Source organism: Notolepis coatsorum (genome assembly GCF_963971535.1).
Source record: "Notolepis coatsorum genome assembly, chromosome: 1".
NCBI classification, from domain to species: domain Eukaryota; kingdom Metazoa; phylum Chordata; class Actinopteri; order Aulopiformes; family Paralepididae; genus Notolepis; species Notolepis coatsorum.
Window position 1 is genome coordinate 192,113,648 of NC_140165.1, and position 25,152 is coordinate 192,138,799.

The window sequence follows — 25,152 nt, forward strand, 5'->3', positions numbered from 1 at the left end:
ATGCAACGGCTGCCTCCTCGTGTACCGGAGAGGACACGTGATGCAAGGCTTCTATCCTCACTACAGCCGACCAGTGGGAGGCATAGTCTAGCAACGTTCAAGACAGGGGAGGGAAAAATTGGAATCACGAAATTGGGATGGGAGAAAAATTGAAAAATAAGAGAAAAGTGGATAAAAAAATAAAAGTAGTCGCTTTACCCTACCTCTGCCTATAACCAACGCTCTAAAGAAAACAAAGGGTTATGTTAAATGGTGCGCTCAGCACCTGTCTGCACTGTACTTCACTTCGTGCACGTGCACTGAATAAAAAATTCCACCATGTACCTTTACATCCCAACATCCGTCTGACCACACCCCCTTCCGCTTACCTTCATAAGCAGGTGTGTGGTCACCTACTCGCCTCCTTCCCAAACTTTCACCACAAGGCGAGATCAAGGGCCGCAGCGGCGTCCAGGTGCTGAGCGCACCATTTAACTCATAGAACTGGGTTATATACATAACCCTTCATTCTATGTCGTTAATGGCTTGCTCAGCACCTGTCTGCAACAGGGGCTGAGCGGGAGCCATAGCCCGACCAATGTACCCTGCTGAGGCCCCCCACAACCATCAGACCAGGGAGGACCGAGCCCCCCCGACCCTCCCTAATGGAGGATACCCCCCCTATTGGAGGTTCACGGGAGGGTCGACGGATCCGACCGTGCAAAGAGGCACTCAAGCAACTCAACGCACAGGGTGAGCAGACCGTGGCTTGACCCCACGACTACACACACGCACAACCCGCATGCCACCCGGGAACGAACGGAAGGAACAACCTCGTTACTGCCCCCAGAAATCACGGGGTTAAGAGCAAACCCAACCCCGTGGCAAGGCCGTAGCAGCGGAGCGCGAAGGAAGACCCAGACCCACTGAAGGGACTGGATCCCCTGGAAAACGGGGGCCCGGAGAGGTCAATGACGCCAGGCATCAAGACCCCACCAGGTGGTCACTTAGTGACACCGCCCCCCACATCGCCAGCGTATTCGGATAAGGCCCCTCCAAGAGCGGGCCCTTTCCCCCCAATAGCACACCGCCTGGCACACTGACCCTGCAGAACAGGCAGTCAGCATGGGCGTAAGCACACAAAAAGGTTAACCAACGGAAGCAGGTAGCGCACTGGGGAAACCAGGCTACAGGCTGTAACCTGAGCCTGGAGCACTGTGGACGAGACAGGCGCCAAAAGAGTCAGCTGAAAACAGCCCCCCCGGCGGAAGGGGCGTATGCTGGCGTTGTTGCATGACAAAGCCTCCATTAAAAAAAAACCACCCAGAGGGGTCGAGGCAGAGAAGGCTGACATGATTGGCAGACGTCATGAACGTGCAGGGGCACACTCAACCGGGCAACCCGGGAGTTGACACTGCTCCAACACACCAGGGAATCAACCACCCTCTTGGTACCGACGGTGGTTGTTCCTATAACCCCTCAAGAAAAAACTCCAAAACACACCTGCGGGCATACACTGGCTATACCGCAGTACAAGTGTTTCAGTTTTCAAAAAAGGGTTATCCCAGGCCTACGGTATCAACGAAACTTTACTTCGGACCGGGCCCGGCGGCACGGGAAGCACAGGATCACCAGAGGAGGTCCAAGACCACCCCAACAGCCCCCTCTTCGCCACGCGTGAGAAAGGAGCGAAAAGAATGGAGAACCAGCCCTAAGCACACCGCACTTGGTATTCCCAGGCGGTCTCCCAACCAAGTACTAACCAGGACTGAACCTGCGTAGCGTCCGAGATCGGACGAGATCGGGCGTGTACAGGTTGGCATGGCCGTAAGCCATTACGATAGTGCAGAGTACAATATGTACCCAACAAAGGGTCTCCATAGCGCCTAACCCTGTGACACCCGGACCGACCCGGCATTTTTCCCCCCGAAAAAAGCACAAGTCCCTCAGGGTACCAGAACAGCAGATCTGCATCCCCGGTGGACAACGGGTTAACTGACCTGGACCAGCGCGACCAGACCAGTCCCGTGTCCTAACCACGCCGACATGCCCACTCCAGAAGAGGGGGTAGGTATGCGTGTCGATCTAAAACATGAAAAGAGGGCGCCACCCAGACGGTCCCCATTTGGACCGTGCTCAGTGGCCCACCCAAGGGCGTGAGACCCCTCTACCTATGTTCTGATCTATTCCGTTAACATCCCCCAGATATGAACGAGAATTCATCGAGACAACCTAGTAAACTGGCGCTCGGAAGAGACAAAACTCCATCCCAGTTGCCCTATAAAAACGCTGTTTTAACAAGCAACCAAGGCGCACTTAGCCCCTGTGTGATTCTTTAACAGAAACACACCGAGCCAGCACTATGTATGCGTCGAGACCCAAACACATCAATGGATAGTCCAGCAAGTCACCAAACATTGTTCCTCCAAGTCGCCTGGGAGAACGACACGGAGCCGTCGTGCTTCATGTACCTTCCTCTTTTTATTCAAAAAAGAAAGAACACAGACTGACATGAATCCCTCGTGACGCAGCTGAGGGTAAAAACTGTTTACATTTTTACATCCCACCACCCTCCCATAGGGAGGAGACGGAAATCCCCAGAGAGACTTCCCATGCGAGCTGTATAGATTGAAAAGAATATATTGCAACATTGAGCTATGTAAAATTAGGGTTAGGGCTCTCCGAGGAGGAGGCACTGAACCAATACACACTCAATAATCGAATTGAATCGAATACACACACAATAGAGCAGGACTCCTTTTTGAAGTTCTACTCACCTTGACAATCTGAGGAGGAGGCTCTGAACTCTGAGGAGGCTCCCTCACAGGGAAGGAGAGTCCTAACTCACAGAAGGCCCGAGTAGGAGCTTCGTGAGGAGGAGCCCTGACCACTCCCTGAAACAGATCCATCATATGGACCTGAACAACTTACGGAAGTCTTACCAACAGAGACGCGCACAGTGACGTACTCTATGGCGGGGGAATTTCTGCGGTGCACACGCCCAATCTTCCAGGGCGTGGGAGCAGGAAACTCAATCCCCCCCCCCCCCCCCCTCTTACCCTGTAACGTGCCGAACAGCAACGTGACAGGAACCTTGAAGGACAGGAGGTTTTAACCCCTGCCCATCAAAAGGGGAGGAAAGGATTACCAGTTCACCCCTTTACGACCCCACACCCATGATACGATGTAATGACAAAAAAGAGCATGACACAGTCATAGTCAGCTACATGAAGTGTCTAACAGCTTCACACAGCTCATGTGCTAACCTGCTATCTGATTTTTACTAAGGAAAAAACACAGAATAGAGAGGGCCCCCTTAAGAGCCCCGGTACCAGACTTACACATGTGCTTCTGTGGCCAACCTAACCCACTTGTAGATCACAAGACACACACAACCCTTTATCACAACAAAAAATGGCAAGTACACTCTTGCTACAGGGGAACGCCGTTTTTCATAACGAGAGAATACAGAATCCTCGATTAGTATCGGCCACAGGCCTTGCTAAGCACACACGAAAAGCGACCAAACAATCTTTTCTTTAGGAAAATATAGTTCCTCAAGCGGTTAGCACAACCCCAGCAACTAAGCTAAGGGTTACATCGTATCCCCACAAACACAGTGACACAATATATTGTAAACAACATATCAGAGAGGAGGGTGGGGAAGCCCCAGGGAACCGGGGGGATCACCCCTCCTACCTTACCCTTGATAGGGCCCAGTTGAACAGGTGACCCTGTTAATATGTGAACACACTGTTCATTGTCATTACAGGCTGAGAAAAGAAGTCATTCTTCACTCATATGTCACTAAGCATAGCTTTATAGGTTAATTAACCCCCTTAGTTGTGAGTTCACGGTACATGAACACACATGATGTTCTCAACACAACTAACCAGATCATTTTTACACATGTAAACAACAACCCGATTTGTATGGAGAAGAAGCTATACCAGTGACAAGACAATTCACACACAACACGCGTCGTATCCTCAATGTATTGCAGCAACACCCGTTTTGGAAAACATCGTTATTACAAAACATTTAGAAGGGAAGGAAGAAGACGTGTTTAAGGTCTGGTCGGGACCTTCCTACCGTGAGCGCAGGCCAAGCGAACTGCAGTCTGGCTAACGGGGCACCGACGTTAAACACAGCATTCCTGTGTTGACGACAAGGGCAGCGTCGCTGCGCCACCCAGCCGCTACGGTTCTCCATGTTGACGCAGTCCTCGCCGGCCGGGCTCCCGGTAGGTTCGACTAACATCCTCTGTCAAAGATGACGTTGTAGTCAGAGTGTTTAAGGCATGTTATAGTCACAGAAAACGTTCAACAGTGTAGCATTAAGCTAACAGCCATTCGGCTGATAGCAACAAGCTAACGTATACCAGCCTGGTAAACACAGCTAGCTAACGCCGCAGCTAACAGCTGCGCAGCTAACAGCTGACTGGCTAAAACAGTAGTCCACAACTAGCACGCAAGCTTAAGCAGCTATCACCTGAACTGTATACAATGACATAACAAGCCACACTTCAGACAGGCCGCTGTCCCAATCCCTCCCCTAAGAGGGAAAAGAAAAAGAAATGTCAGAACACAGTTGTCAACAGTGATCCAGACATACACGGGGCCCTTTGAGCATGGAACTTCCGATAAAGAAGATCTTATGCCCACATTTCCTCGTTAGGGTATACTTTCATTTGTATATGAAAGATGGGGCCTGCACGGGACAGAGAAGCATCGCTCTAGAATCCTGGGATCACCAGAACCTAGCGCGGCCCACTAGATTAGCCATCATGGGCGTCAAACCAAGATCCTCCGACCGCCGTTTTAAGCCGAGCAGAGGACCCTAGCCTGGGGTCTGCGTTTCGTAAATTGTTAGCTAACCCCCATAGCATCAACAACAACCAGAGCTCGCAAGCAAAACAGTACGTACCCAACCTGGAAACAACCGCTTCTCACAACAGACGGTGCGTCCTACAGTCCAGCTGTGTTGCTGGAGGGTAACCCCATCCAGCCGCAGCAAGGAGGATTGTAGTTGGGAAGCATGTCCGCGGCGTGAGCTCCTAATACGAAAAAAACGTTGAAGGTCGGAATGATCCAGACACTCCAGTAACGAAGACAATATTGCCGTATTTTCTCGAAAATAGTGAGAGAGAAAATAAAGATATGATGTCAACGTATCTCTTGTTTTCCAACTTTCTTCTACTAACAACCTCGTCAAGTGGGGATCTACCGAAGGCACTTCCTTGTGGTGAAAGTGAAGAAGGAGGCGAGTAGGTGACCACACACCTGCTTATGAAGGTAAGCGGAAGGGGGTGTGGTCAGACGGATGTTGGGATGTAAAGGTACATGGTGGAATTTTTTATTCAGTGCACGTGCACGAAGTGAAGTACAGTGCAGACAGGTGCTGAGCAAGCCATTAACGACATAGAACGGCAATGTATAGAGCCATAACATATTAACCTGTCTAATAACCTGTCTAATAACCTGTCTAATAACCTGTCTACTAACCTGTCTAATAACCTGTCTACTAACCTGTCTAATAACCTGTCTACTAACCTGTCTAATAACCTGTCCTGTTACTGACTCAGGTAATAACCTGCCTAATAACCTGTCTAATAACCTGTCTAATAACCTGCCTAATAACCTGTCTAATAACCTGTCTAATAACCTGTCTACTAACCTGTCTAATAACCTGTCTAATAACCTGTCTACTAACCTGTCTAATAACCTGTCCTGCTACTGACTCAGGTAATAACCTGCCTAATAACCTGTCTAATAACATGTCTAATAACATGTCTAATAACCTGTCCTGCTACTAAACTCTGGTAAAACATGTCTAATAACATGTCTAATAACCTGTCCTGCTACTGACTCAGGTAACAACCTGTCTAATAACCCGTCCTGCTACTGACTCAGGTAACAACCTGTCTAATAACCTGTCCTGCTATTGACTCGGGTAAAAACATGTCTAATAACCTGTCTCACTACAGACTCATGTAATAACCTGTGTCAACCCTTGATGTTGGGATTTAAAGATATTGTGGACAGAACACCGGAAGTATGAAGTGTGTGTATCTCTGTGTGTTTCAGACGACTACGCCAGCCTGTGTAGCTCCGTCCTGCCGCTTCCATTCCCTGAGAGCTTCCCCGACCGATACACACCTGAATCTGGACGCCTGGGGCCAGGCCTGGGAGGTGGAGGAGGAGGTGTGAACAGATTTTTTTATAAATTTTATTTAAGTTAAAGTTTTCAGTTTATTTATTTATTTTAATTTAACCTTTATTTAACCTGGCAGATCAATTAAAAACGAATTCGTATTTACAATGATATTGACACGTGAGAAAGGACAAAAGAACCTCTAGAAGGGTAACAGGGGACAAAAAGTTAATTTGATTAAATTAAATTAAATTGAAAGGAGACAGACTATACATACAACACAGAGGTAAGAGAAATAATTTAAACATGAAGCAGAACAGACCATTTACATTCAGTTAAAAGGCTGCATTGCAGGTGTGTGTATTGTAAACAACTCTGTGAGTTGCATCTCGTTCCAACTGCTGGGAGCAGCACATTGGAAGGAGGATCGGCCAAAGGAAGTGTTAACACAGTGAGATATGGTGAGCAGCTCTGGGCCCTATTCCCCGTACCTGGTTCAACTAAGTCGATCAAGAGTCCCATTATCCAGATTCAATTAACCCGATGTTTGAAGCCGGGATTTTCCTGTTCCTCGAAGGTGGATTCAGTCTCGTTAACTCGAACCAGACTTGAGACCCAGGATAAGTGCGCGCGGCCGCTTCAGTTGAAAAGCCAGCACGTATCGATAGCAGAGATCCTGATTTTCTAACGGCATTGATTGATTAATTGATTTAAAACTTTATTAACAGATTGCAGTACGGCTCAATAGCCTCGCCGACAAGTTAAATGCGTTATCTATAGGCTAATTTTAAGTCCCTCATTACCCCAATCAATCAGATTATATTTCTTTAAACTTGCCTGCTGGCAGTAGGTTTATGGATTGAATAATCAAATGAGATCTTGCTAGCGAAGATAATTAGTTAAACTGTTATACAGAATAAGGATACGGCTCTCTTACCCATTGATTGATGTATGGTGGATCTTTTACTTATCTGCACTGTGGTGTGACTGTTTGTGGTTTTGACTTTCACGCAGACGGCCCGGGTTCGAATCCCACTTCTCCTAGTCTTTTCCTTCTTTTTGCAATGTAGGAATAATTCAATTTGGTGCACGTTGAGAGCTATATAAAGAATGACATCCTCAATGCATGTAGATTTATAATATTTTAACTTAAAACTAGGCTACTTTTGCGTATAATCATTAATATTATATTCCAAAAAATTATATTGGAAACGCGGGGTTTCGAACACCGGTCGCCCGGTTGCCAGGATTGAGCACTACCGCTGCGCCACTGTGCCAGACAGGATATATTCATTGTTTATCCATTAATGGACGAGAGACCCGTGTTTAGAATATTTTTTCTTTTGAATGAAGTTTTATCTCTTTATTCTCAAATGCATTAATGTGACGTCAACGGCTCATTCAATTTCTCAAATCCGTCAAACAGCGCATCTCATCAGACATTTTAATCCCAGTTACAATATCACACAAAAACCACAATCCACGCATAGACACTTCAATTTTATGCTTGAATGAAACACAATCCGGGCGCTCCGTTAAGCAAATCTACAGCGGAGAATATATGAAACTAATCAGAGCCAAACGGCCGATAGGTTTCATTCATTAAAAATATCCCCGCGGGATTCACATTTGCAATGCGCCGTTATTAAAATAACCACATGCAGCGTGTATCGCGACTCCGAGCGCCGTATATGACGTGCATTATTTTATTTAGGACAAAGTAATCTATAGGCTCAATATGATTTATTATCAGCATTTAGTTCTATTATTATACATTTCAAAAGCCCCCTCTAGGAAAACGAAGCACAGAAACATAATTCAGAATGGTATAAATGGGATCTCTAGACTGTGAGAATCATTTCAGGAAGCGAGCTGTCATTTATTTGCGGGGGCGTGGCCATGGTTCATCCGGCTAACTGAAGTTAACCCTGCTCTCGACCAGGCTCAAACTTTTTGATCTGTTGTCATGGTGATTTGGACAATCGAGCGTCGGGGAATGGAAAGGTCCGGCTTAAGTCAGACTAGACTGGAAATTATCCGGCTAACTCAGTTATCCAGGTACGGGGAACGGGGCCCTGGTGTTATAGGGAGCAGATGAAAATGCTTACAATTGTATGTATTATAGTAGCGAGCCTAGTGAGTTAATCACTGTGTGAGAGACCTGATCGACCTCTCTGTGAAAGCAGTTTTTACCCCATTCTGCTGCCAGACTACAGTACTTGTTGCTTTGGTCACACCCCTGAAGATCAACCTCCAAAGCTGATTGGATGGGCCACATTTGGGACAGGCCCACCATATTCCTCTCTGTTGTTGTTTTAAGTCTCAAGATCTTGTCTGGTATAGGAGTCCATGGCATGTTTATTGTTCATTTGTAGAGATTTGTCTGGGAAGATCAACTAATGAAACAAAATAAATCTCTTCTCACCACATCTCATCTCCTCTCATCCCCTCCTCTCATCCCCTTATCCTCTCCTCTCCTCTTCTCTCATCCCTTCCTCTCCTTCTCTCATCCCTTCATATCCTTCTCTCATCCCTTCCTCTCTCCTCTTCTCTCACCCCTTCCTCTACTTCTCTCATCCCTTCCTTTCTTCTCTCCTCTCCTCTCATCCCTTCCTCTCCTCTCATCCCCTCCTCTCCTCCTTTTCTCTCATCTTCTCCTCTCCTCTCATCCCCTCCTCTCCCTCTCCATCTCCCCCTCTCCTCTTCCCTCCCCTCTCCTCTCCTCTCCTCTCCTCTCCTCTCCTCTCCTCTCCTCTCCTCTCCTCTCCTCTCCTCTCCTCTCCTCTCCTCTCCTCTCCTCTCCTCTCCTCTCCTCTCCTCTCTCAGGTTCTCCCTACGGTGTCCCATATGGTCCAGACTCCTTCCCTGCTGTTCCAGAGAGACCAGACTTTGGTCCTGGTGACTATGATGACTTCTCCCCAGCAGGAGACAGCAGGTCAGGCTTCAGAGGGAGGACTCCTGGTACATACAGTCTACCTGATACATCCTACGGCAGGCAATATGGGTGAGAGACATTCTTATACTGTTATTCATGTTCAGTTTGGTTTAGGCTCATAACATTTACTCAGTTTGGGTCCCTACATAATAAGAATACTAGTGTGCTTTGATAAGCCTGGGTTACATGTTTGACTGTTACTGTGGGTCCCGGCATGTCAGCAGTATTTAATGAAACATTCACATTTCAGCAGGAGAGGTGATTTGTAAAATGACAAAAACAAACAAAACTGCAACTCAAAATTGACATGAAAAAAACACCACCACAATTTTTTTACGTGATTAGAGTCAGCTAATATAATAATGTAATGTAGACTATCGTGCATTTGTCAATCAGGTTAATTTGTCTGCCTTTTGGAAATGACCAGTGACAACCTACTGTGAAGCCACTGGCTGCAGGTTTGAAAGGTCTTTTCTTTCACGGAGAGGTGAAGGTCACATTCTATTTTAGCACCAGATGATGTAATAACTTGCCAATAATTTAATAACTCCTGAACATGTAATACATTTGCCATTTAACTTGATAACAAATTTAATAAGACCCAATAATGTAATAATTTAACCAACAATGTAATAAAATGTCTGATTGATATTGTAATACAATTGTATGGATAATTTATTACATTATTACATTATTGGGAAATTATAACATTTTTAGTTTGACCATTTATTTTCAAACTGATAATAATAAATAATTTGGACTGATAATGTAATACTATGTTTATTTTCAATCCAAAGTTCTACATTTTGTGTTTTATCGTCTGTTAACCTCAAGACTGGCTGGTTTGATACCTCAAACCCTTCATGGCTTACAGCCATTTAGTCAGCAAATGTGTCCCATACTGTATCAGTTATTTACAGTTGTAGATAATTTTACATTATCAGTACAATATCAATCAGGGCATTTTATGACATAAAATAAAACAGTTATTAGATTATTTGGAAATTATTACATTATTGGGTGTTATATACTATAGTTATAGTTTTGGAACCCTAGCCCTATTTCATACTGACCAATGATGATGTTCATTGGTAGAATGAGGCTCACTGAAATGTTCTCCACAGTGCTCACAAAGTAGATTTCAGTGAGCCTCAGTAAGCTTAACCCCATTAGTTTGTGGCTAACTATCAGGAGCTAGTATGAGGAATAGCATGGATTCTGCTGGATTCTTACTTACCAACCAACACCATTGGTAAGTAAGAATTGGGCTAGGGTTCCAAAAATCACAACTATCCCTTTAAGGCATCAACTCAAACCACATGAATCCCCCTCTCCTCTCTTCCCCTGTTTTCCTCTCCTCTCCTCTCCTCCCCTCTTTTCCTCTCCTCTCCTCCCCAGCCCTGATAGTTTCTATGAAGAAGGGAGAGACTACGGCCCTCCCGACGGCAGGCCCCCTCCCTCTTTCCGTCTGCCTCCGGACCCCAGGTCAGAGCGGGCCTTCGGGGCCCGGCCACTCCCTCCCTCCCTCCCTGAGGGTCTGCCCCTCAGCCTGGCCCCCCTCCCTGGGGCCCCCTACGAGGAAGAGGAAGAGGAGGAGGGAGAGGAGCCGTGGAGAGCCGGACCTCCCTTCTCTCCTTTCACTGGCAGAGGAGGAGTAGGAGGAAGAGGGGGAGGAGGGACTCCACGGAGGGTGTATGAGAGTGAGTTGATTCGAATTTCTTATTTTTTTCTAACAGGCTGCCCCCCATAGTCCAGTTATCAGTCCAATCAGTCTCTGATGTCATTAGGGTTGACCAATCAGTCATTGGTGTCGTGGTCGACCAATTAGTGTGGTGTTTTTATGCTGAGTGAGTTTTTAGTCAGTAGTCATTACAAAACAATAATAAACATCTCTAACGTCTCTCTCTCTCTCTCTCTCTCTCTCCCTCTCTCTCTCTCTCTCTCTCTCTCTCTGTCTCTCTCTCTCTCTCTGACTATCCCTCTCTCCTCCCCCAGGGCGTTATGACTCATACGCAGGGCTGAGCACAGCAGAGGATTGTGGGATACTGCACGGCTGTGAAAACGGCAGGTGTATCCGGGTTGCCGAGGGTTACACCTGTGACTGTTACCAGGGCTACGAGCTGGACATGACCTCCATGACCTGCAGAGGTATGGAGAGATCTCATTGCAGTGCGTTGGGAAGGAAACGTGAACGCCTGGACAGTGGATAACAATCTCTTAACAGTCCTGTATGATGGGAAACATGTCTAGTCTCCAGGGATTAAAGTGCTCCGTCTTGAGATGGATTTCCGTCAATTTGATTCGGAGTCGTGACGGATTTTCCGTCAATTGGCTACCTGGTATAATATGATTTGTAGATGGGAACAAAATAAGCACCCGCCAAGCGCCAATGGTGTGTAGATTTACATTTTGGCTGGTAAATTACGGAGGATACTCGCCACCCTGGCGTGTACAAAAATTGGGAGGCAACTTTCTGAATTCTCATAAAAGAAATAGCTTCTGTGTCAGCAGTCGCTTCTATACGTGATGTGTATGTGTGTCCGTTCGTAGCATGAGAGGAGTGCACCTCTCACTTTAAATTGTATTCAGTGATGAGTGGAACACAAGTTACTTAACGTTACACAGCCAGGTCGAGCAATGCACGCTTAGCTTGCTAACGTTAGATAGCAGTGTTTATAAGGAGTCGTCTGCCAACAAATATGTTGTTTCAACAAATGTATTCACAAAATTGATTACCATCCAAACGTTATTGAAGGCTCCTGTGACCAGTAAGTAGGTACTACATACGTCTCAACTTTTATTAACTATTTTTGACAGGAGCAATATGCGCAAATGGTTCTACGTTATATGCGTAAATGTCCGCTTTGTGCCTAAAGTCAAGACTCGACAGTGTGTGTGCACACTGCAACATAGCTGCAGTTAGTCGCTTGTTCACCAACAATCTCAACATTTGTATCCTAGACATTTTCAACAAGTCAAAGGAAGACAAATATTAGCTAGCTTAACTAGCGTTAGCTCAAAAGCACAGAACCAGACGACTGTTCCGCTAGCTAGCGATAACAACAATAAGGTCGCTTTCACATATAGTTTTGGTGGACTCGGTGCAGTTCTGGTGGTGAAGTTGCAACATTGTTGCATTCTTCATTTGGTTCGCCTGCGTTCACATAGAAATCTGTGAGGCGCACCGAACCTTCTGAACAATGTCACGCGGTCGAAAAGGGCGCTTGTCTATTGGACAGTGGAAATGTGTGTGTGGCTGCGAGCCCGTGTGTGCGCGCGCACGCGTGTGTGTGTGTCTGTGTGTGGACTGTCTGCGAGCCCTCCAGATCATGCCGTGCGCCTCGGTAATAATAATAAGCCGCGTTTTTTCTTCCTTCTTCCGAAGATGCACAGTTAGATATATAGATAGATAGATAGATAGATAGATAGATAGATAGATAGATAGATAGATAGATAGATAGATAGATAGATAGATAGATAGATAGATAGATAGATAGATAGATAGATAGATAGATAGATAGATAGATAGATAGATAGAGAGATAGATAGAGAGATAGAGAGATAGATAGAGAGATAGATGCAGTGTGCTTGTTTTGCAGTGAGTGCTGCGAGCAGTGGTAATAATAATCACTTCCTATATTTGGTATATAAGCGAACCGAGACCGACGTTTTCAGGCGGACCAGAGTTTGCCTGTTTGGTTCGACACGCATTCACACAAACCCGAAAAACCGGACTATCGAATTCTGGTCCGAAAGTCCGGACCAAACAGCCCCTGTGTGAAAGCGACCTAATACTTCCGGTCGGGGGGTTTCAAAATAAAAGGGCGAAGTCTAAAACACAGAAACTTTTTTTTAAATGAAACCGAAAAAGATCGGTTCCCCGTGTGAATGTACGTACACACAATTGTCTATACATGCAGAAGCATACTGGTAGTACAACGGTGATCAGAATGCATGTTGCCAACGCAATTTGACGTGACGTCTCGGGTTGCTACTGGATAGAACAGAATGGTAGCCAACACTTATGATTTGTGATCACTTTCGGGGCCATTTGGATCCGTCTAAAATCACTCTAGACGGCCAGCATTTCTAAACTGCATAGTCCGTGGGGCTGTTTGTAGAGCTAAATCTATACTTTATAGTATTGCTATCTGTCCATTCTCATTGTCAATTGAGACCATAAACCGTCCCTTCAAAATGGCTTAAAGAAATAATTTTTTCATCAATACGTTCTCATTACGTCAAGCATCTTGAATATAAGCGTTATAAGGGATTTCGGTTAGTATATTTCCTGGAAGACGAGATACAGGCCGCTAAGCTAGTAACGTTAAATCCAATGGCATTTCGGATATACAGAAGCTAGAGTTAAAAATCAAACTGCATATGATCGATATGATGGTCCACCATGAATGCATGAAAGGGGGGGGGGGGGGGGGCGGGGGACCTCGTTTCTGATTATTGATTACCAATAACCGCATTAGCCTCAGTAGCCACATTCGCTGATCGGGTGGATGGCTATCATAACAAGGTCTGTTCAGCATGTAATTTACGTGAAAAATATCTTACCGTGAGCCGGTTGGATCCCCCCAAGGATTTCCCAGCTATCGATCGCCATCTGGTAGATCGATATGTCCATTGGCTGATCATATATTCCTTTACTGCACACTGAAATCCGCGTCCCAAAACGTATTCCATGTAACAGGCTAGAGGCATCGCTTCATGTTAGCAGAAAACTACATTGGAGATCCAGAAAAAACAAGACAACTTCTGCCACAGGGAACACTGCATTATCGAGATAGCGCCCCTAAGAGGATCTGGCCGGTAATGCACTTTTTCGATTTTTAAGAGTAGGGTACTTCTGCAGTGCTGCTCGGTGACATCGAGTAGGTTATTACAATGGAATAAAAGCCAAAACAACCTTGCCACGGACATGTCCGTGGTTGGTCCTCAACAGTTGGATTCGAAACACGGACAACTCCGTTGTCGGGCGCCATTGTGTTAATTATAAAATGTTAATCTTATTGTTTTTAATAGTGTTTTTGAGAGAGTATTCGAATACACGTTCGGAAACACCAAGGAGTATTCAAAGCCTGTAAAATGGTATTTGGGACAGCCCTACACTAAATATATATGTTTTAATAAATTATCTGTATTTTAAACTATTAACACTGACTCATTCCTTCAGTCCACTCAAAATGATGCTAATATTCCTTATGTTGTTTATTATATTAATTGAAAATTGCATATGAGAGTATTTTATAGTAATAATAACACATGATATACTAAAAAGCTATTTATAATATTTCGCTGGTAAAAAATCTGCCTGGCTGGTAGTTTTTTAAATCTACCAGCCACCTTGGCTGGTAAGCCAAAAAGAAAATTGTGTTCCCTGCGAAGCACTGTTTCCCTTGTTTAGTTCCTTGTTCAAGTCATAAGCTTGTTCAGTTGTCACAATGTACTATAAATAAAAACGTGCACTGAAAAGTTACAGTATGTAGATTTATTTATTTGTATGACAAAGTATCAGTTTTATTTAATGAATTGAAAACAGCATTGATATTACGTAAAAGCAAACTGGCAATAGAAAAGATGTTCAAAATAATCTAGTTCCCTTAAAACGCCAACGCTATTAAAAATATATATACAGTGGAGGTTAAAATAAGAATATGACTTGGCCTGAAAAAAAGTTCAGTCAGGAGATTTTTTTTTGTCTCTGAAATGCAAAACTGTCTGTAGTAATACATAATCATTTTACATATCTGTAGATACTATATCTGCACATATCCCTTACCTACTCTTACTAGTTACACTGCTGGCCAGTATGACTACTACCATATTGTCTTTAGACCTAACTTATATCACTGTACATATTAATACTACAACTCTGTACATACATCTGATTAGCACTACACTCAGTAGCACTAATTTATAAATGTTATACCTAATTTAATTACCTGTACATTGTATATTACTACTTCATTTTACTGTACATTTGTACTCTGGTTGGATGCCAAACTACTTATTTTCATTGTATTGTACTTGTGTTGTATAATGACAATACATTTGAATCTAATCTAATCTAAAAATGCAAAACATGCTGTTGGTACTCCTTCATAATGGGTTGTACAAGTCTAACTGTGTTCTCTCCGTCTCTCACCAGACATCAACGAGTGTGAGGATCCTGGTAACGTGGAGTTTGAGTGTGTGAACGCTCGCTGTGTGAACACGGAGGGCTCGTACAGCTGCGTCTGCAGACGGGGCTACACCATGTCACGCAGACCCAACCACTGCGTGGCCGCGTAGACTCATGCAGGATGTGATGTCATTATCCCTCGTGCTGTCATCTAGGGTGAATGCCCACATGGGAACCTGGTTGAATGTTAGAGAAGGGGGAGTTGGGCTCCTGTCCCAGATGTTTGCTTGATGTTAGGACCTGTAACACCTCCTCCAAGAGGATCAGCAATTTCCTGTATCCCATAATCCTCCTCTCCTGTGTACACCCTCTCCTTATCATAACCCTCCTCTCCTCCTTCTCCTTCTCCCCACAGCCCTCCTCTCCACGCTCTCCTTATAACGGCTCTCCTCTCCTCTCCACCCTCTCCTTATAACAGCTATCTTCTCTTCTCCACCCTCTCCTTATAACAGCTCTCCTCTCCTCTCCACCCCCTTCTCCTCTCCACCCTCTCCGTATAACAGCTCTCCTCTCCACCCTCTTCTCCTCTCCACCCTCTCCTTATAACAGCTTTTCTCTACACCCTCCTCCTCTACACCCTCCTCTCTCCACCCTCATCTCCATGCACCCTCCTATCCTTTTCCTCACAACCTTCCTCTCCACTCTCCTCTCCTCTACACCCTCCTCTCCTTCTCCTCACAACCTTCCTCTCCTCCTCCTCAGTCTCCAGCAGTTCACACGGAACAGACATAGCTTAGCTGCTAGCAGCACGAATAAGGAAAGGACATTATTGTCAAAACACAAAGCATAAAATACTTTTATTTATACAGCACCTTTCGAATACCTTGGTAGGAAGTGTTTTGCATCAAATTAAATCTATAGAAACGGGAAATATAATATACACACATGCACACACACACACGCACACACAACTCTGATTGGATCTCATTATAATGCCTCTTGCTCCTTCTTCTCACATCAGACTAGCTTTGCTTATTTGAACTGCCAAAAAAACTAGCTTATCTTAAAGTAGCATAGTTATGTCCTAAACTATTAAAAGTGTATAGTTGAACACAACGTTTAGATTATTGTTGCGCTGCCATTCACAAGATTAGTTTATCACTCCCATGGAACAGCCTAGTTTAGCTTGGCTCAGTGGTTCTCAACCAGCAGCCCAATCTAGCTTAAAACATGTAATTAAAGTACTAATCAACTGCAGGAAAAAGTTTACATAAGGTACGCTATACCGGTATATTTATGTATTGTATTGAATTGAAAATGGAACATGTGTACGTATAAAATAAGTACATATATTACATAACTTTTTACGTGTTCAGAAAACCTTGGCTGTGGGGTTGGCTTTGGACTTTTGCAGACACAATATGTAAATATATTACTTATGGCTATAACATAACATACATTATGTACCTTTTTTCCTGTGGTCAATTAATACTTTATTTACGTTTTCTGGTGAGACTGTGTTGCAATCAGGGGTCGGGGGACCTCCCAGGGTGTCCCAGAAAAATAGGTCCAACAGCCCAATTATTGAATATATTCAATAATGATTTGATTTCACTCTCTACTGTAATTTCAGCTTCAGAACTCTGGCCTAGAATCACATTTAACTTGGTCCAAAGCCCTGATGTGTATCAATGTGAGAACGACTGGACTACACTACTACATATTATCTGAGTTTTAAGACACTAGCTGTTTTGTTTAAGTTCTGAAAACAGTTCCCACCAGATCCACTCTTCCAGACTTTACCTGGACCTGGGTTTAGAAAGTGTCTCCTCAGTCATGGCACGGTTTTATCTTCAGGTTTTTACAGGGTAGGGGTTGTTATGTAATATAGAAACGTTATGATTTCTATTAGGGCTGACCCCGATTAGTCGAATAGTCGACTAATCGGTCGAAAGGAGCCGTAGTAGACTGCCAACCTCTTAATCGAATGCAAAAAAAATTATATTATATATATATATTCTTTTTAAGATGTATCCATCAGTGGACCAATTGCATGTTTTCGCAGAGGACAATAAGCCTTCAGTCGACTCCTTCAGACATTAACCCATTCAGTGCCAACCACGAGTATAGTCGGGTTAACTCGCCATTGCTTCCGTGCCAATCACGAGTATAGTCGGGTTTTAATCGTTATTTCTTTTATTAGCGATATCCATTCATTTTCATCCATCCAACCTGGGAATGGGTCTGAGCTCGCAAAAGGGCAAATACCGCCGCCTATCGTCTCCCGGATGTTATTGCACATCATTGGATTGGATTGGCTGGGTATGTGCATCAGAAAAAATGGATAAAGTGTTGGCACGGAAAGGGCCATCAGCAGAGGGCGCTGTTGGCCTGGAATGAGTTAAGCACCCCCCACAGCCCAAATGGAATGATAAAATAAAAATTAAATATATATATTTGAATTTTTATTTAAATAGTTTTGCATTGTGGGGGGCAGTCGACTATCTGCAAATTTTGGCCAATCAAAGTCGACTATACAAATCCAGTCGTGGTCAGCCCTAATTTCTATATTACATGATCATGTACTGTAGGCTTACACACACTGAACACCTAACTCTGAGTCAGTTATTCTGGTGGGTTCAGTGTATTTAGCTGCAGTATACCTTTGAGGGAGCCAGAGGTATTGGGTAGGGCTGTCCTGTCGAGTCTGTTAGTCGTTCAACTAGGTCTTCTTAGCCGACTCAGGGGCGAATTCACAAAGGGATTGCGCAGCTTTTTCTGATGCTATGCCTGTGCAAATAGCTTTGAAACACAGTTTGCTATTCACAAAGCTTGCACAGAGGGTGAAATACGGTGGTAATTGCGTTGCCATCAGCATTGCGTCTCTGTGCGCCGGTGCTATTTGCAGGTATTTAAATGAGGTAATATGGGCGGAACATGTTCCCCTTTCTATGCAAATGAGCCTCATCGCAAAAACATCGGCTCTAATTGCCACGTGCAGTTAAAGCTATTTACGTCTTCAGAGATTTGGTGGTAACTAAGCGCATTTATAAAGGAGTGTCATTGCCAGCGTCTCAGGTGATCATGGCAGCAGTAATTGTTGCCAGGCGAAGGCATCGTAATGCCAAGCGTGCTTGTGAACGAATATTTATAATGAGAATATCACTTTTTGATGGGGCAATGCTATATAGTCCCCCCAAAACTCCTTGGGGTGCTGGGTTAGGTAATAATCACAATAAAGAGAATAGAACCTGCACTGGAGTATATACTCCAGAATAAACTTTTCATTGACAATGTTTCCAGCGTCTACTCGTATAATATACTCCAGAATAAACTTTTCATTGACGATGTTTCCAGCGTCTACTCGTCATGGACCTGACGAAACGTTATAAATGATAATGCGGGTTCTATTCTCTAACTAAACATTAAATACAACTTTCTCACTCAAAAAATATTCGAGCCAACTGCGCTGGAGCAAGTCAGGAGCAATGCACACCTATGGGCGTGTTTGCGCTAGTAAATCATCCGTGCAATATCTTTAGTGAATAGCTTGCAAAGACGGAGCAGATAGCGCACGCTAATCGCGTGCAGTTAAGGGTGCTATTAGTGCAGCGCAATCTGAATTCGCCCGTAAGCGTTTTTGTTGGATCAGTTGATTTTTCTGTGTGTTATTTCCTAAAAAGTTATCATGAGCACGTCTCTGCTGAGCACTGTACTTCACATGCCAGGAAACACAATTTCACAGAGTTGTTGATTAAATCAACTAATAAATTAGTTGACAAAGTCCTTTGACTATTAGTCGACTGAAATGTCTTTAGTTGAGGACAGTCCTGGTAGTCAGTGAGGAAAGGTTCCTATTGATGGCAAATCATATCAGACCTAGTCTTTAAACCCAGGTTAGACCCAGTATCAGACCTAGTCTAAACCCAGGCCTGGGTACTGATCTGGTGCTGGCCTCAGTACTGATCTGGTGCTGGCCTGGGTACTGATCTGGTGCTGACCTCGTTACTGATCTGGTGCTGGCCTGGGTACTGATCTGGTGCTGGCCTGGGTACTGATCTGGTGCTGGCCTGGGTACTGATCTGGTGCTGGCCTCGGTACTGATCTGGTGCTGGCCTCGGTACTGATCTGGTGCTGGCCTGGGTACTGATCTGGTGCTGGCCTCTGTACTGATCTGGTGCTGGCCTGGGTACTTATCTGGTGCTGGCCTCAGTACTGATCTGGTGCTGGCCTCAGTACTGATCTGGTGCTGGCCTGGGTACTGATCTGGTGCTGGCCTCGGTACTGATCTGGTGCTGGCCTGGGTACTGATCTGGTGCTGGCCTGGGTACTGATCTGGTGCTGGCCTCAGTACTGATCTGGTGCTGGCCTGGGTACTGATCTGGTGCTGGCCTCGGTACTGATCTGGTGCTGGCCTCGGTACTGATCTGGTGCTGGCCTGGGTACTGATCTGGTGCTGGCCTGGGTACTGATCTGGTGCTGGCCTGGGTACTGATCTGGTGCTGGCCTCGGTACTGATCTGGTGCTGGCCTGGGTACTGATCTGGTGCTGGCCTCGGTACTGATCTGGTGCTGGCCTCGGTACTGATCTGGTGCTGGCCTGGGTACTGATCTGGTGCTGGCCTGGGTACTGATCTGGTGCTGGCCTGGGTACTGATCTGGTGCTGGCCTCGGTACTGATCTGGTGCTGGCCTCGGTACTGATCTGGTGCTGGCCTGGGTACTGATCTGGTGCTGGCCTGGGTACTGATCTGGTGCTGGCCTGGGTACTGATCTGGTGCTGGCCTGGGTACTGATCTGGTGCTGGCCTGGGTACTGATCTGGTGCTGGCCTGGGTACTGATCTGGTGCTGGCCTGGGTACTGATCTGGTGCTGGCCTGGGTACTGATCTGGTGCTGGCCTGGGAGGCTGGGACTCTCATATCTCTCCTTCTCCTTCAGTATACTAGATGGGAATCTATAGTCAGTTCACATTCATTAATATGTCACTGTGATCCATAATTAAGCAGGCAGAGATTTAACCAGCAGGCAGTTATCTTTGTGGCAAAAATTATCATGAATACGAATGTACACAATATCAATACCCACATCCTATTGTTCTATATACAACAGTACACAAGGTCTGTAGTAATGACTTGTGTTTTAGTAACACTGAGTTTGTAACCAAGCCTGGAAAGGTTTTAATATACTATATAATTCGTATATAGTAAGAATTGTTTGAGAAAGAAAAGAGCAATAAATTGAACTGCAGTTCCCATTTTAATTAAATGAAATGTAATGAAACTACTTAACTGCCGAACAGAGGTGAAAACCACCTAACTGAAACTAATTAACTACAGAACAGAGTTAAGACCACCTAACTGAAACTACGTAACTACAGAACAGAGTTAAAACCACATTACTCAATATACTTAACTACAGAACAGTTAAAACCAGCTTACTCAACCAACTTAACTACAGAACAGAGTTAAAACCTTCCAGCTCCACCAATATTTCTTGATAGATGATTCTTCTATTAATTTATGCTCTTTTGTTTTTAGACAGTTACCTTTCATAGACTTTATATGGTGACATGTGAAAATATTGAATTTGTTTCAAAGACCTTATGAATCGTTAATATGTCTGTACATTTCTTCTCATCTTCTAGCCGGCTAAGAGCTTTTTCTTTTTTGTATTATTATTATTATCATCATTATTATTATTATCAGATTTTATGTTCAAGTTTTACACTCCATCTACAAAATGGAAATAATATCACCTCCATGTGTGAATGTACCTGAAACAGATACAAAAGCTTGACTTTGAATGTGGTCATAGTTTTTTTTTATGCTGTTGATTAGTGCCAATAACATGTACATAGTCATACCAGTAATAATGTTACCCTTTAATAAAATACTACATTGTTTTTTACTAAGTGAAAGTAAAGTCAGCTAGTAGAACATATAGTTTATAATGTTTGTATTTTCTTCCTGATGGAACCAAGATGTTCTCTTCTCTCAACACTATGCACTGTATCTGTTCACAAACCATGTTTTGTACATTTTAATACTTTTTAGTATCTTGCATTTTTTGTTTAATTGTTTTTTGGTTGATGATTCACTTTTCTAGCATCATTGTTTATGTGAGGAAGACATGAAAATATATTTGCACACACTCTATTGAAAATGGCTTGTGTCTCCTTTTTTCTTTTGAGAAATGTGTAATGTGATCCCCCACAACCAGAAATCAGTGTACAGTATAGAAAGGTATTATGTATCAAGCAACCATAGCTGAATATATAGACAGGGTAATATGTGGCGACAATAACTGAATGTATAGACAGGGTAATATGTATCAACCATAGCTGAATGTATAAACACTAGACAGGGTAATGAGAATCAAACATAGCTGAATGTATAGACAGGGTAATTTTGTATTTATTGGTTTAAAATACAGAGACAGTGCATATTAAGGAACATTTGACTGTAAATATGCCAGTTTAGCCAAGTTGGCTAATTTTCAACTGTAGTCTCTGGGGCAGGTGACATGAGCACTACAATAATTAAAACATAGTACAATAATTAAAACACAGTAGGAATCAGTATAGGTTACAATACACTAAAATACATACAAATAAATACATTAAAATACATTACAATACATCACAACCCCTCAGTTAAAATGGTCGCACACTTGACCATCTCTTAACCATGATTTTAAGTTAGTTTTAAATTAAATGTTACTTTGATACTCCCTGAGCCGTGTTGGCAGACTGTTCCAGGTGTGGGCTGCTCTCACGGAAAAGGCTGCCTGACTAAAAGCAGACCTCCTGTTTGGGACTACACAGTCCCCTCTGACTACAGACATCTGTCAGCAGATGCTTTCTGTTTTATGAAAGTACAGAGGGGGGGGGGGAGGAGCCAAGCCATGTAGGATTTGATAGGTAAGGCAGGCATCTTTGAATTTGACGAGATTGTCCCAGCTCAGTAGGTTCTGGTTTGCTATGCAATGGTGGTGGCTGTTTGTTTTCCTGTCCAGAACGTTCACAGCCTGATGGTAAACTACCTGTACAGATCGTAGTGTTGTACAGGAGGCTTGTGTCCAGCTAGTCAGACAGTATGTTAAGTGTGACATAATAATGGCATTAAAATACAGTGCTGCTGCTTTTGTTGACAGAGTTTCTGATGTGACAGAAGTTTGATAAGTGAAACTTTGCGTTGTTTACTACCGATTTGATTTGTTTTTTAAATGTAAGATTGGAGTCAATTTTTATCCCAAGGTATCTATATTCGGATACAACTGTCAACCTTTCTCCTCTGACATAGACATCAGGTGAGACAGTATTCATCAGCCTCTTTGTAAAAAACATGCAAACAGTTTTTTTGGTGTTTAAATGCAGACATGAGTTAGTCAACCATTCAGTGACCGATGTCATTACCGCTGTTAACTTGTTTGCAGCTTGCTGCTTGGTTTCTGCATGGACATAAATGACTGTATCATCTGTATCACTACTACTACTACTACTACTACTACTACTACTACTACTACTACTACTACTACTACTACTACTACTACTACTACTACTACTACTACTACTACTACTACTACTACTACTACATACATCTGGATGTCAGACTTATTGCATACAGCTGGAAAATCATTAATGTATAAACTAAACAACAGCGGTCCCAATATAGATCCTTGGGGGACACCAAAACCACAGCTAAGGGCAGAGGATAGCTCACCATTTGCCCTTACTCTCTGAGTTCTACCTTCAAGATAAGACTTCATGTATGTGATGGTATTAGGGGAGAAGTTGTACCGAGAAAGCTTGGTGAGCAGGACACCATGATCCACAGTGTCGAAGGCTTTCTTTAGATCTAAAAATGCGGCTGCAACAACTCCCCCCTTATCAAGCTTAGATTTAATATTCTCCAATAATTTTATAATGTGTATCAACCATACAGTAGCTCAATGTATAAACAGGGTAATATGTATCAACCATAGCTGAATATATAGACACGGTAATATGTATCAATCATAGCCGAATGTATAGACAAGGTAATATGTATCAACCATAGCTGAATGTATAGACAGGGTAAGTAAGTAAGTAAAGTTTATTTATATAGCACTTTTCACAGAGAGAACTCACAAAGTGCTTTACATACAGCAGAAATTAAATATAAAAATAAAAAGCAAGAACCATTCAAGTGATAAGAGACAGAACAAAAGCACAATGCATAAAGAAAAAAATGTATACCTGGAGGAGGAGCTCAAGCATTACCTGTTTAAACAGTAATGTTTTTAGCTGATTTTTTAAAATGTCAACAGACGCTGCAGCTCTTAGGCCACAAGGATAATATCAACCATAGCTGAATTTATAGATGATGTAATATGTATCAACCATATCTGAATGTATAGACAAGGTAATATGTATCAACCATAGCTGAATACATGAATGCACTTAAACCAGGGATTAAAGCGCTCCGTCTTGAGACGGATTTTCGTCAATTTGATTCGGAGTCCTGACGGATTTTCCGTCAATTGGCTACCTGGTATAATATGATTTGTAGACTGGGAACAAGTTAACATAAGCACCCGCCAAGCGCCAATGGCGGGCAGGTTTTAGGTTTGGCGAGTGACAATGAGAGGTCTGTCCGCCACATGGCGGGTAACAAAATAGTAATGTTAAATAATTAAAACTGAGGTGTGTTTTGGTCTTACGACAGTCGCCTTTTTTGCAGCTCCAATCTCTCCTTGTTTACCGACGTCACATCCACCACCTGCTTGCACTGTAACGTTACGCACGCCTGCTATACCGATTAGCTAACGTTAGCTTAATAACGTTAAATGGAAGGAGTAAGCCGGCCGCTAAAAAGAAAACCCACCGCAGTTTTCTCAGACGAAAAGGATGAGGGGGACCACCTAACAAAAGAAAGTTTCGAGAGGAGTGGAAGTTTGAAGATAGCTGTGTTTCAAGAGACTGGCTAGGCTACTGGGGGCTGTAGTGGTGAGTTGTTAACTTGTTCCGTGTGCCGCAACTATGTCAAAAAGAAAAACAGAAACAACACATTTGTCATTGTCGTGTTACTTCACAGTACAAACGCGTGAGTCCTCTGCTGTGGTTGTGAGTATCCTTTATTAGCTTAACTCCGTAGCAACATCACACAGGTGTATCTCTCTGGATCTGGTAGATCCAGTAGCAGAAACACATTCACACCATTGGGCTATGTCAGAAAACACATGTGCACAAATCCTGCATTAGGCCTACTTTAGCGGACAAAACCCAAACAAAACTTATTTCTCACACGTTGATCTACCTCTGATACTCATCGGAGCCCGTATGAGCGTGGGAACTTGAATGAATGAAAACTTTATTTAACAGATTGCAGAATGGGTACAATACAGTACGGATCAATACACAATTGTTAACACATTCGGGGCCATTGGGATTAGCCGGGACCCACTCTATACGGCCAGCTATTCATAACAACCTTTCATTGTGCGTGAGGCTATTTGTAGAGCTAAATCTATACTTTATATTATTGCTATCTGTCAATTCTCATTGTCAATTGACACTATAAACCGTCCCTTCAATATGCCTTAAATAAATAATTTTTTCATCAATACGTTCCCATTTTATAGCGTCTTGAATATGAACGTTATAGCAGAATGTTCTGGGGTATTTCCTGGAATGCGAGATATAGGGTGCTAAGATAATAACGTTAAATCGAATGGCGTTTCGGCTATAGACAAGCTAGAGTTAAAACTCAAAATGCATATTGTCGGTATCATGGTCCACCATGAATGCATGAAAGGGGGGGGGGGGGGGCGGGGGACGTCGTTTCTGATGATTGATTACCAATAACGGCATTAGCCCCAGTAGCCTCATTCGCTGACCGGGTGGATGGCTATGAGAGCAAGGCCCGATCGGGCTGTAATTGACGTCAAATCTGCCTTGCACTATATAGTACTG

General features: G+C 43.7%; 1 protein-coding gene across 6 annotated transcripts in view; it reads left to right on the forward strand.

Annotated features, from left to right (window-relative positions):
• The window catches only part of ltbp4 (latent transforming growth factor beta binding protein 4), a 219,225-nt gene extending 199,834 nt beyond the window's left edge, over positions 1–19,391 (forward strand). For 4 of the 6 annotated variants that reach the window (XM_084334973.1, XM_084334977.1, XM_084334974.1 and 1 more), the window contains 5 exons: positions 6,066–6,182; positions 8,959–9,136; positions 10,466–10,767; positions 11,063–11,215; positions 15,228–19,391. In XM_084334973.1, the coding sequence (XP_084191099.1) occupies positions 6,066–6,182; positions 8,959–9,136; positions 10,466–10,767; positions 11,063–11,215; positions 15,228–15,370 (893 nt within the window). In that variant the 3' untranslated portion in view covers positions 15,371–19,391. The remainder of the gene's footprint in view (positions 1–6,065; positions 6,183–8,958; positions 9,137–10,465; positions 10,768–11,062; positions 11,216–15,227) is intronic. The other 2 variants (XM_084334976.1, XM_084334978.1) reach the window with 1 other exon arrangement.
• The last annotated feature ends 5,761 nt before the right edge of the window (positions 19,392–25,152 follow it).